Source organism: Lissotriton helveticus, chromosome 1_1 (genome assembly GCF_964261635.1).
Source record: "Lissotriton helveticus chromosome 1_1, aLisHel1.1, whole genome shotgun sequence".
In the NCBI taxonomy this organism is placed as follows: domain Eukaryota; kingdom Metazoa; phylum Chordata; class Amphibia; order Caudata; family Salamandridae; genus Lissotriton; species Lissotriton helveticus.
The window spans coordinates 17,148,788-17,162,521 of NC_136057.1; the positions used below are offsets into that span (position 1 = coordinate 17,148,788).

Below are 13,734 nucleotides of genomic sequence, written 5' to 3' on the forward strand. Positions count from 1 at the left end.
CGGGGCTCGGGCCTGGTCGTGCGGGGAGGGAGCAAGCCTTACACGTGGCCTGTCCAACACTCGCTAATTCCACAACCGTACCTTACTATATCGTTTAGTGCTCGGACGAAACTAAGTTTTTTAAAACTGAGACTGGGAGCTATTAACCTGTTGACTCATTGGTCAAAATGGAAAAGACAACATGGAAACGATCAATGCCGACTTTGTGGGACCCACAAAGAAGACATCATACACATCATATGCCTGTGCCCTCTACTATTGACAGAGAGACGGGCCCTACTCAAGCATCATTGGAATAGAAACATGATTAAAAGCTGTAGAGCAGCAGTTTTGGCCTGTTTCGACCCTAGGAACACTAAATTAAATTGTGCCCTAGTAAGATTCATGGAGCGCGCTGCAAAAAAACTTACTGAGCTGCCCAGAGTTTGCGACCCCCCATTGGAATAATGCTGCCAAATTTTACTTGCTGTTGCTGGCTTTTTATGAATATGACTTTTTAAATGGAAGTTTCATTTGTTATCATCCATACATACTGACTTTTAATGAATTTAACATTCTAAATGCAACCTTGAACCTTTTAAATGTTTTGTACTTGCAATGGTTTATTTTTAAATCACGCAATAAAGATTATTATTATTCCCTAAAAAAATATTTAAAAAAATAAAAAAAAAGATTCAAAAACCTTTAAAAAGTGGCAGGTGCATTCTTTAATCCAAAAGACATGACTTTGAACTGAAAGTGGCCCTCTGGGTGGAGAATGCAGATCTCTCCTTGGCTCCCTGGACCAGTCCAACCTGTCAGTACCCTGATGTCATATTACAGGTACTGAGAAAAGTGGCTGCCCCTAGCTTATCAATAAGCTCATCTGTTTTTGATATGGGTAATGCATCAGTCTTGGCCACTGCCCTCAAACCCCTGTAATCCACGCAAAACCTCATCTTACGTTTCCCACCTTTTGAGTGAGTTTTAGGGACAAGTACCACTGAGATGACCCAGGGACTGCCGAAGGTTAAATACCCCAGGCTCTACCATCTTGCTTACTTCAGCCTTAATGCATGCTTTGACTTGGTCAGACAATCTATAAATCGTGTTCCTGACAGTTAGGCTGTCCCCACTGTATACATCATGGGTACACCAGGTTGTCTGCTCCAGGGGTCAAAGAAAGAGCTCTGCAAATTGGCTGAGGACTTGCCTGCAGTCAGTCTGCTGCTGCACAGTGAGAGTGTCAGACAAGACTAAACCCATCACTGTACCATCTTGTGCGCTAGTTGATAACTGACATGGGAAGGGTTCACTTTCCTTCTCCTGTCTTGCATCAGTGACAATGTCAGCCTTGTCTTAGTGTGAGTTTAGGTGACTCACATGGAGTACTCGGTGAGACCCTGCTGGGGATGCCTAAGTCCACCTGTTGGGTGACTTCCCCCTTCTTCTCCAAAATGAGGTAGGGACCATTCCATTTGTCCTGGAGGGCCGTGGGATCCACAGGATCTAACAAATGACCGGGTTGGAGCTCAACCATGGCTGTCTTTTGGTCATGAAATAAACACAGGGATCCACCTTATCAAAATCATGGAAAATGAAACAATGTGTGAACAAAAGTGTCCTTCCAGAAGTTGTGTCACTCCTAAACTCTGGGGGAGCACACAGCTCTATTACAATAACCCTCACCCACCAAAAGGACCCTTGGTGGCATGCTTTATCATCGGGTTATTCCCACCCCGCTGCGGGACGGGGCGTGCTATCACCTACAAAGATGCGGGGGCACTAAATAGTAAATACTATGTGTGATGTGGGAGTGCAAGTGGAAGGGTCAAATGTAAATTAGTGAAGTGGTGAATTAGGTAAAAGATACCTGGCTATGTGGAAAAATAAACGTTAATGTTCCTGCTAGCTGGTATCCTTAAAAGTTGGAGAACAAGTGGAGGAACTATGCTCCAATGGGCCGCACTTCCTTCGTCGACATGTTTCGAAGCCCTCACCTGGCTTTTCATCAGGACCTAAACAGATCCCTTCAACACTCTCAATGTTGGTGATCAGTAACTAAAATGTAAAAATTTCTACAAGAAAATAACTTAATTGTGCATATTCCAATCAACATGCACTTGATACGGCACCCTGTTAGGTAAGACTCTTGGAATAGATCTGGAAGAACGACTTGGGAGGTTGTCGCTTCAGGTACCAGCGGCTCCGTGAGCCAAACCCTTGTGCATTTGCGTGGATCATTATGAAAGCTACTTTCCACTTTGAACGCACTGGTCCCCGGCCAGAACTCGACTCAATGTAAACTGCCTTGTTCTTCATTCTTGCCGGTGGGTGCAATTATGTTGTTTCCACCTAGATGCATCTGTTTTCCTTGGCACGCTTTTTTGCACCTGGCTCTCGTAGCCTTCTGTGCTACTCTGTACATGATTGTCGCCGTGTTGAGCGCTATCATACCGTATGTAGCCTGGCCCTTTGTTATTTTGTGGCACAGAACCTTTTCTTCCAACCTTACCAGCAGGTTCCAGGCCGACTGAGTCAAAATGTTCTGTAACCTTGCAATGGCTGGTGTGGCACTTTGACTCCACATACGCCAACTGTCGGCTGCTTCACTTCAGCTGAGGCGTACGTGGCATGCAGAATCAGTCTGCTCAACCTCAGCAAACTCTCAGTGAGAGCACTCTCTTTGCTTCGGGTTCCAGATCCCATCCTCGTCGCCAGTTGCAGCATCCTTCTCATCCTAGTAGCATGCAGATGACCACGCCACATACGGAGCGCTGTAATGCAGGTCTTTATTGTTTGGAGTGCAACTGTTAACTGTACACACCGCATCGTGAACTTTATTAACCACACCCAGACACACCTAAGCGATTATGTCATTCTCATACAGAGTCTATCAGGGACCAGGAGGGTCCAGCTATACATCCACAAGACATTACATTGGTCAGTGTGTCAAGGGAGGGAGAGAAAGAAGTGAGAGGGGAGAGAAGAAGGGAGCAAAAAGCGGGCAGTCAGTGTGTCAGAGGGAGGGAGAGAAGTGAGGGGATAGTAAAATCGGAGCGGTCAGTGTGTCAGACAGAGGGAGGGAGAGGAGTGATTGGGGAGAGTAGAAGTGGGGTGGTCACTGTGTCAGAGAGAGGGAGAGAAAGAAGGAGGGAGGGAGTAGAAGCGGGTGGTCTGTGTGTCAGATGAGGTAAGGATAGAGGTGAGAGGGAATAGAAGAAGCAGGCGGGAAGTGTGTCAGAGGGAGGAAGAGAGAGAAATGAGAGGGGAGAGTAGAAGCGGGTGGGCGGTCAGTGTGTCAAGGGAGGGAGAGAAGTGAGAGGGGATAGTAAAATCGGAGCGGTCAGTGTGTCAGACAGAGGGAGGGAGAGGAGTCAGTGGGGGGAGTAGAAGTGGGTGGTCAGTGTGTTAGAGGGATGTAGGGATAGACGTGAGAGGGGATAGTGCAAGTGGGCATTCAGTGTTGCAGAGGGAGGGGGGAAGTGAGAGGGGAGAGAAGAAGTGGGGCAGTCAGTGTGTCAAAGGGAGCCAGGGAGGGAGAGAAGTGAGAGGGCAGAGTAGAAGCAGGCAGTCAGTGCATCAGAGGGCGCGAGAGACGGAGAGAAATGAGTGGGGAGAGAAGAAGCAGTGGTCAGTTTGTTGGAGGGAGTGAGAGGGGAAAAGAAGCGGGTCGGTCAGTGTGTCAGACGGAGGGAGATAAGTGAGGGGAAGAACGAGTGGAGGAAAAAGACAGAGAGCAAGGATAGAAGAAGAGGTGAGGGGGAGGAGGAGCGATAAACTGAGGGAAGAAAGCCAAAAGGGGAGGAACAGATGTGAGGAAAGAAAGTGTCAGAAGCAAGAAGAGAGATAGAGAGGTGGGTAAGACCTCAGCATTCTGGGCAGAGTTTCTGGCCAACTTCAACGGTTCAGTCATCTGGAGGGCCCCCTGGGCTGGCATCCTCGAGCTATCCATGTTCACGGATGCAGTGGGAAGGGAGGGCTTTGGGGTAATTTTGGGGAACAAGTGGTGCACTGAAAGGGGGCTGAATGCAAGGCGCAAGAGAAAAATCACGGCCAATATAACGGTTTTGAAACTGTTTCCAATAGTTGTTGCTTTCCATCTCTGGCCAGAGGCGTTGGCAGCCAGACGGGTCCTTTTCTGGTCAGATAACATGGCAGTGGTTTGAGCTATAAACACGCAATCAGCAAACTGCCCGCTGGTGCTTTGCTTGATGAGGGAGCTGGTGCGGGCTTGCTTGTACAACAATGTGGAATGCAGGGCAACACATATCCAGAGGGTGCAGACTGTGGCAGATGACACTAACTCTCGTTTTCAGTGGAGCCGTTTCCGGGAGGTGTGGCCGAGAGCAAGAGAGGAGAGGACCCCTTTCCCAACACACTGCTGGATCCTTCTCCAGAGGAAGAATGACTGAGGGAACTAGGCGAGCTTTCCTTAGACCCTGGGGCCAGGAGGCATTACAAAGCATGCCTTGTTACGTTCTGCAAGGTGACGGGCACCTGGGAGGTGGGGTTGACATCCGTGTGTAGTGTAGTTCCTATATTCCCAATAGGCTCTGCGCATTGGAATAATATATCCTGTAGTTTAGACGTAGGACTGAGGTCGACTAGGTCTCTACCGAATCTATTAGACTTAATTGTGAGAGCCAGCTAACTCAGAGGTCACTAGAAACTTTCTCAAATACACAAGAAGGGATTAGTTTATGACAACCACATAAACATGACAACTTTGTTTCCCAAGAAAAAGAAATCAATCTCTAGAGTCGCGGAAACAATAGATTGATATTTTACTTAGTCAATCGTGCATGCTTCGTTTCACCAGAGGTGCTGAGAAATAGAGAGACGGGCATTTTCAATAAAAAGTATTTATTGAACAGTCTTCTTTCTCGAGCATAAGAAATGTACCGCTACAATTGTAATACTGGTTATAAAGTACAAGGCATATAATACGATAAGTATTATAAAGTAGTACTGTAAAAGCATGATATGGTTTCTAAGCCATAAATTGCCTAAAACATATAAAATACGTACTGTGATAAAATAATAACTAAAAGTACTCAACTGGTGCTTCTAAAATACGTCTACCCCGGTGTACCTAACCTAAGTCTAGTACAAGGGAAGAAGTAATTGAGGTGTAGCTTAAGTTTAGTATTGTTTGCCAAGAATCTATTCCAAGAATTCTCTAAGGGTCTAATCAGCTCTGTACCTTGGTTTTAGAATGAAGGAGGCCTTGTATCTCTCTCTCAGGACTCGGTTTCCCAGCAACCCGCAAGGGTAGCCTGGAAACACTGGAGCAGGATTTCTCGACAGGAGAAAAGACAGCATCTCTCAGTGCGTCAGCTGGAGGGTCGGCTTCCTTCGGCACTTGCTGCTGCAGGGCGCCGGGCAAGTAGTTAGTCGATCTGCTCCAAACTATTGTGTGTTTGTCTGGGCAAATGTAGGCATATTTATACCTTGAAGGTGCCGAGTTTGACATATGATTGGACATAATAACATCACTCAAAGACTCAGTTGTTAGAAATCTCCATGATTTCCTAGATAAATTAGTATTCAGGCGAGGGAAGTCCCTAACTGCTGAAGGCGGGTTTTTCTAAGAAATCGTTGTTGATTCTCGGAACTTAGTGGAAGTAGCCATGCCGTATTTGGGCTACATAGGCTCAGTCTAAATATGGTAATGATTTCTATGCCTATATAAGGATCGGGTAATTTATACCTATATATGGTCATGAATCGGGAAAATTACACTAGGGTCCTAGATTCCTACACAACACTTGGAGCGCAAAGTTCAAACCTTCATAGTGTGGGCCAAGGACCAGGGTAAGAGCCACTTCTGGGTCTCAGGAAACCTGGCTGCAGTGGGTCATTACGCTAAGTTGAATGGCCAGACCGATCTCAATCAGTCTTTCCTCATTAGGGTGGCGCTAAAGTGTTGGGCGAGAGGAGAACCCCGGGCCCCTGACACAAGGTCCCCCATTGAATTTGGAACATTGCCGGGCATGATCAATGTAATAGACAAGGCAACCTTTTCTTCTTTTGAAGCCGCCCTCTTTTCAGCAGCTTTCAGCCTGGCATTTTTTGGGGCGATGAGGATAAGCGACTTGGTGGCTAGGTCCAAGAATGATAGATCTGGGGATGCATTAGGGGTGCAGGATACTGTGCTCACAGGAGGATCCCTTAACCCCTTAGGCGTGGGCGCGATTCTGCGCCTGTGCGTCACTTTTATTGAGTGGGCGGGTTCACGGCGGCCCCCAGCCGTCATCAGCACACGAGCACCATGGTGCATGACGGCCGGGGGCCGTCATCAGCATGGCAGGGGTTAAAATCCCAGTTAAAAGATCCAAAACTGAACAGGCAGGGCAAGGGAAGGTGATATGTTTGCATCAATCGGCGGACCCAAGGTACTGCCCAGTGGGCCTGGTCACAGCTTATTTGGCCCTTCGACTCTCTGGGAGAGGCTACTTATTGATCCATGCGGACTGCACGGCCCTGACTAAGTTTCAGATAGAACAAGTTATGAAGCCATGCTTAACACTGTCGGGGGATGCGGGTCCTAACAAGTGCTTTTGCAGCCATTCCTTTAGGATAGGGGCGGCCACTTCAGCATTCAAGGTAGGCACGTCACCGGACCGCATCAGGCAAGTTGGCGGTGGGAATCCCATTGTTTCAAAAGGTTCATCTGCCATATAACATGGCAAAGGCTGAGTGTGTGGTGTAGCACCAGGTGTCAAGAGAGGTGCAGGGCAACCTATGAGTAAACTAAGTGCAATCTTGAGTGGCACCGTGTGTTTTCCGATGTTTACAGTGTGAATTTGAGGCAAACTATGTGCAATCTTGCGGTTTTATGTCTGCAGTCTGATTTCTGAGCAAACTATGTGCAAATTGACTCATATTTATAGAAATACTAGCTTACCCGTCGCGCGTTGTTGCGATCTCCGAAGAAAGGAAATTCAAGGAAACTCGTTATGATAACATTCAATTTACATTGTGTCATTTTTATTGATACGTATTCATTTTAATATGGAAAACATTTCAAAGTGTCGTTTTAATTGTATTTATTTATTCAAGTGCTTGTGGATACACAATTTTTTGTTTTTCCGTCTGGTGCGTACATCAGTATTCGAAAGATTATAAGGGCCCTGGGGGGCCAATATTTAAAAAAAATGTTATGCCAGAAACCTTCGTGGGAGTGTACTCAACAACTTCCCAAAGTTTCCTGGCGATCGGATGAATGCTCTTTTAATTATATTACTTTATTTGAGTGCTTGTGGATACATGATTTTTTGTGTTTCTGTCTTGTGCGTACATCAGTATTTGAAAGATTATGAGGGCCCTGGGGGCCGATATTTAAAAAAAAATTATGCCAGAAACCTTCACGGGAGTGTACTCCACAAATTCCCAAAGTTTCCTGGAAATTGGATGAATGCTGTTTTAATTCCATTTATTTATTCAAGTGCTTGTGGATTCACAATTTGTTGTTTTTCCGTCTGATGCGTACATCAATATTTGAAAGATTATGGGGACCCTGAGGGGTCGATATTTAAAAAATGTATGCCAGAAACCTTCACGGGAGTGTACTCATCAACTTCCCAAAGTTTCATGGCGATCGGATGAATGGTGTAGCAATGCATAAAGGACAAACAGACAGACAGACAGACAGACTGACATACATTCGTTTTTATATATATATAGATAGATGTACATTGTTTTAAATAAAAGGTGTTTTGCAACTCTGCATTTCTTTATTTTGCCAGGATCAAAGGTTTGGGTGATTGGCCATCCTTCCATCGCCAGAGTGGCGCGATGGGCCGAAAGCAGGAATTGGAGGCATGGGTTTTCCGTCACTGAGATAGTCTGGTTGGGGTTCCCAGGCATGCGTTGGCACAGCTTGCTGAAGAAGCTGCAGCACAGACTAGGGGTAGTTGAATCCCCTCCCAACATTGTGGTTTTACACCTGGGAGGTGATGACGACTTTCCTGGGTAGGACGGTTCTGCTGCAAGCAATGAAATCCACCAGGTGTAAGTTGAGTATTGAATTAGACGTGTGTGAATTATGGTGGTCTGAGATTGCACCATGTTTACTTTGGCTTTGGGGCTCGCTCGGGTGAGGCAGTGAATGTCTCTCGCAGGAGAATAAACTGCTCCATGCACAAATTCACAAAACAGGGCTTTGGGATTTATCAGACTCGGTCTGTTGCATGCTGAGTCCATGGGATGTTTTGAAGAGGACGGGGTTCATTTGTCCAGAGTGGGCATTGACCTTTTTCTGTTGGACCTCGGAGATGCCTTAAATTCAGCTGGGTCTAAGTAAGAAAGCCTGCCTTGGTGGGGGGACCCTGGGTGTGATGGGTGCCACACTCTGAACCCTGGCGGAGTTACAGGGCGATCCAGAGGCTGAATGGTACATGGGGGTCCCCTCCTCAGGAGCACAACAAGGGTGTAAATGCCAAACAACCCCAGGAAGTCCGTAAGGCAGGACCCTGGAGAAACGACGCCGCCACGTTAGTGCTGCAGGCGGCTGCAAATCTGAACAACCGTGGGCTTGCCTGGATACCCTCCCCCCCCACAAGGGGCGTGAGTAAATGGGTGGACTGGTGATCTAAGTGATGTAAGGGGCAATCCCTCAAAATGGTGAGCACTGATTGGTTAGGGCCACGGTGCAATTTGGCTCTTCAGGTGGGCAGGGCAGCTTAGGGGTGTCACTGCTGCCTGCCCTTGGATTGCCCATGAGTTGACCCACTGTGAATGCATATTTCTTATGCAAATAAACCTGCAGCAATGTTTTCTCCAACAAACAATGTGTCTTGTGTGTTCTTTATTATGGGATTGCTGCAGTGCGGGAGGGGTGCGTTGCGGATATTGGCACTATGGCCCCTGCCTGCGGCAGCTGCTTCATAAAACTTTTGACCTTTAGCAGGCACTTCCCTACCTGCCTTCGACCCGCCCTCCTGGTCACTCCCTCTGGTCACTCCCTCTCTGGCTGAGAGCCCAGACTGCCTTTTACTTTCTGTCCTCCATGGTCTGATCCTGACTCAGCAGCAACAATCAGATAAAAGGGGGAGCTGAAGGGGCATCAGTGTGCACCTGGATACCAGCAGGAGGAGGAGGCAGACACTAGCAGAGGAGGCAGACACCAGCAGAGGAGGCAGACACCAGCAGAGGAGCAGACACAGGAGGCAGACACAGGAGGCAGACACCAGCAGAGGAGGCAGCCAGCAGCTCAGAGGCTCATCGTCAGGAGAAAGCATTCAGTGAGTTTGTCTTCAGTTCAGACAGTTGCAGCAGGACTGTCCTGTGCACACACGCGGAGCTGCGAATACCTACACTCATGCAAGAGAGCTTAACATGTGCACACCCGCAGCAAGGTTAAAATTTGCACACCCGCAGCAGGGTTAACATGTGCACACACGCAGCAGGGTTAACATGTGATCACCCACAGCAGGGTTAACATGTGCAAACCCACAGCAGGGTTAACATGTGCACACCCACGGCAGGGTTAACATGTGCATACCCGCAGCAGGACTTCCCTGTGCACACCCGCAGCAGGGTTAAAATGTGCACACCCGCAGTAGGGGTAACCTGTGTACACCCGCAGCAGGGTTAACCAGTGCACACCCGCCGCAGGGTTAACATGTGCACACCCGCAGCAGGGTTAACCAGTGCACACCCGCAGCAGGGTTAACCAGTGCACACCCGCAGCAGGGTTAACATGTGCACACCCGCAGCAGGGTTAACATGTGTACACCCACAGCAGGGTTAACCTGTGCAAACCCGCAGCAGGGTTAAAATGTGCACACCCGCAGCAGGGTTAACAAGTGCACACCCACAGCAGGGTTAACCTGTGCAAACCCGCAGCAGGGTTAACCTGTGCACACCCGCAGCAGGGTTAACCAGTGCACACCCACAGCAGGGTTAACCTGTGCACACCCGCAGCAGGCTTAACCAGTGCACACCCACAGCAGGGTTAACCTGTGCACACCCACAGCAGGACTTCCCTGTGGACACCCGCAGCACGGTTAAAATGTGCACACCCGCAGCAGGATTAACCTGTGCACACCCGCAGCAAGACTTTCCTGTGGACACCTGCAGCAGGGTTAACCTGTGCACACCCGCAGCAGGGTTAACCTGTGCACACCCGCAGCAGGACTTCCCTGTGGACACCCACGGCAGGACTTCCCTGTGGACACCCATGGCAGGACTTCCCTGTGGACACCTGCTGCAGGGCTAACCCTCCAAAAGGACCTAACTGCTCACACTGACAGCAAGGTGCGCCAAGTAAGTGGGTGCACACCTATAGACCTTTGAGTAGATTTGCTGTTCGTCACTCCAGGGCTACCTAGACAAGCTAAACTGATTGGCACACCATGGTTCACCTGCACACACCTATAAGCTTGGTACTCCAGGGCTTGCCTGATCCCACCTCTAGCCTGGCACTCACTGGTAACTGCTTTTCATTCTAGGGCTCACTCGGACACAACTGCACATGTGTTATGATTGTCACTCCTGTGCTCACCTGGACACACCTGTGCTGCTTGGCACTCCATGGATCACCTGGACACACCTGTGCTGCTTGGCACTCCAGGGATCACCTGGACACAACTGTGCTACTTGGCACCCCAGGGCTCACCTGGAGACACCTGTCTTCCTTGGCACCCCAGGGCTCACCTGGACACACCTGTCTTCCTTGGCACCCCAGGGCTCACTTGGACACACCTGTCTTCATTGCCACCCCAGGGCTCTCCTGTACACACCTGAACACACCTGTGCTGCTTGGCACTCCAGGGCTCACCTGGACACACCTGTGCTACTTGGCACCCTAGGGCTCACCTGGACACACCAGTCTTCCTTGACACCCAAGGGCTCACCTGGACACACCTGTCTTTCTTGGCACCCCAGGGCTCTCCTGTACACACCTGGACACTCCTGCTGCTTGGTACTCGAGGGCTTGCCTGATCCCACCTGTAGCCTGGCACTCATGACTAACTGCTTTTTATTCCAGGGGTCACTTGGACACAACTGCACATGTGTTCTGCTTGTCACTCCTGTGCTCACCTGGACACACCCGTGCTGCTTGGCACTCCAAGGTTTACTTGGACACACCTGTGCTGCTTGGCACTCCAGGGCTCACTTGGACACACCTGTGCTGCTTAGCGCACCCGGCTCACCTGGACACACCTGTGCTACTTGGCACTCCAAGGCTCACCTGGACACACCTGTGCTACTTGGCACCCCAGGGCTCACCTGTCTTCCTTGTAACCCTGTGATCTAAAGCAACAATATTCTCAGATGCTTTGAAAAAGCAATTTTACATGCTTAACAGCATATAACCAATTCACAAAAATAAACTTTTACAATGAAAACATTAGGCACTGAGAGAGCTGATGATTTCGGGGTCCCCCCCTAACCTAGGGGGAGCACCAAGCAGATGCCTTGAACACAAAGAGCATAAACAAAAAGCACATGTTGTTGAACTTCAGTGGTGGTCCCATCATCTTAGGACCACCCCAAGCACCGTTATTGGCAAAAAAACAATCCCAACCAAAGGCCCTGCAAAGCATTATGGGACGAGATTAACAGTGGGCAGTGAATATTATAGTATCCAATATCAAAATAATTCTACAAAGAGCTGCAGTTCAACTTGTGGTTACTAGATGTCCCTCACGAGTCAAATGCAAAACCATTGAAACCCTTTCATCAAGCATTTGCATTTGACTCGTGAGGGACATCTAGGGATGACCAGTGGAACTGCAGCTCTTTGTAGAATTATTTTGATATTGGAAACTATATAATATTCACTGCCCACTGCTAATCTAGTCCCATAATGCTTTGCAGGGCCTTTGGTTGGGAATGTTTTTTTGACAATAACTGTGTTTGGGTTTGTCCTAAGAGGATGGAACCACAACTAAATCGTTCAATAAGATGTGCTTTTTTGTTTTCAAGGCATCTGTTTGGTACTCCCCCTAACTTGAGGAGGATCCCAAAATCATCACATCTCCCACTGCTTCCTAATTTTTTCAGTTTCACCATTGTGAAAGTACTATATGCACTTTAGCATATAAAGATAGAAATACTTATTTGCAAATTTTGCACAGTACAGACAATTACACAGTGTCATCAGCTACGCGCAGATAGTGCTGTGTAAATTACGCCCAGGCTTACTTCCTTGGCATCCCACGAATCACCTGGACACACCTGTCTTCCCTGGCACCCCAGGGCTCTCCTGTACACACCTAGACACTCCTGCTGTTTGGTACTCGAGGGCTTGCCTGACCCCACCTGTAGCCTGGCACTCACGACTAACTGCTTTTCATTCTAGGGCTCAGTTAGACACAACTACACATGTGTTCTGCTTGTCACTCCTGTGCTCACCTGGACACACCCGTGCTGCTTGGCACTCCAAGGCTCACTTGGACACACCTGTGCTGCTTGCCACTCCACAGGGCTCACCTGGACACACCTGTGCTGCTTGGCACTCCAGGGCTAACCTGGACACACCTGTGCTGCTTGGCACTCCAGGGCTCACTTGGACACACCTGTGCTGCTTGGCACTCCAGTGCTCACTTGGACACACCTGTGCTGCTTGGCACTCCAGTCCTCACCTAGACACACCTGTGCTACTTGACACCCCAGGGCTCACCTGGACACACATGTGCTGCTTGGCTCTCCCAGGCTTACCTGAACATGTGTGCCTCATAGCAGTTCAAGGCTCACCTGGACACATCTGTGTTGGTCGGCCCTCCAGGGCTCACCTGGATACATAGGCTGGTTGGCACTCCAGAGTCCAGCTGGACACACATGTCCTGCTTGGCACTCCAGGGCTCACCTGGACACACCCGTGCTGCTTGGCACTCTAGGCCTCACCTAAAAACACCTGGGCTGCATCGCACTCCAGGGTTCATCTGGACACACCTGTTCTGCTTGCCATTCCTGGGCTCACCTGGTCACGTGTGCTGCTTTGCACTCCCGGACTCACCTGGACACACCTATGCTGCTTAGCATCCCAGGCTCACCTGAACACGTGTACTGCTTAGCAGTCCAGGGTGTACCTGGACACACCTGTGCTGCTTATTATCCCAGGCTCACATGAACACGTGTGTTGCTTAGCACTCCACGGCTCATCAATGAATGCACCTTAAAAAAAAGAAAGGGATGACTTGGTAGAGGAGTGCATGGGGGTGAAGCAATACAGCAGGTTGGGGGGGAGAAGGAACACATGGGAGGGTTCATTGGGGCAAAGGGAGAAACACACGGATGCAAGAAGGCAAAGCGGAGCATGGCGGGGGAAGCACATAGATGAGAGATAGCAACGGGTGGTGGAAGAGAAGCACATGGGCAAGGAAGAGCAATGTGTAAGGGGAGGAAAGAACACAGGGGAGACAGCTGTAAAACACATGTACTCTCATGAAGTGTGTAAACAAATAAAAAAATGTGTCCTTAACCCCTTCGCTGCGGCGGCTATTCCGCCGCAGCACTAAGGGGGCGGGGCGGCGGCACGGCGGTCCCGTGCTTGTGATGGAACCGCTCCGTCACGGCACGCGGGTGAGCTGTACTTGTGACGGAACGGTTCCGTCACTGCCCCGCCCGCTCAATAGAATGCGCCACGCAGGCGCGGCGGCGGGGCTGTGACGGAACCGTTCCGTCACCAGCACAGCCCACCCGAGGCTCGTGATGGAACGGTTCCGTCACGAGCATGGGAGGGGTTAAAAGTGAGCTGAAAGAGCATTGTAGCCAATGAAATAAAGGGATAGTAAAGAGGCT

The 13,734-nt window shown here is 49.3% G+C and overlaps 1 protein-coding gene across 2 annotated transcripts in view; it reads left to right on the plus strand.

Moving 5' to 3' along the window:
* Positions 1–9,033: 9,033 nt before the first annotated feature.
* Positions 9,034–13,734, plus strand: part of LOC144811516 (glutathione S-transferase P-like) — a 71,555-nt gene continuing 66,854 nt past the window's right edge. The window contains exons 1-2 of one of the 2 annotated variants that reach the window (XM_078673873.1): positions 9,034–9,121; positions 9,153–9,227. In XM_078673873.1, the coding sequence (XP_078529999.1) occupies position 9,227 (1 nt within the window). In that variant the 5' untranslated portion in view covers positions 9,034–9,121; positions 9,153–9,226. Of the gene's footprint in view, positions 9,228–13,734 lie in introns of both variants that reach the window. The other variant, XM_078673865.1, reaches the window with a different exon arrangement.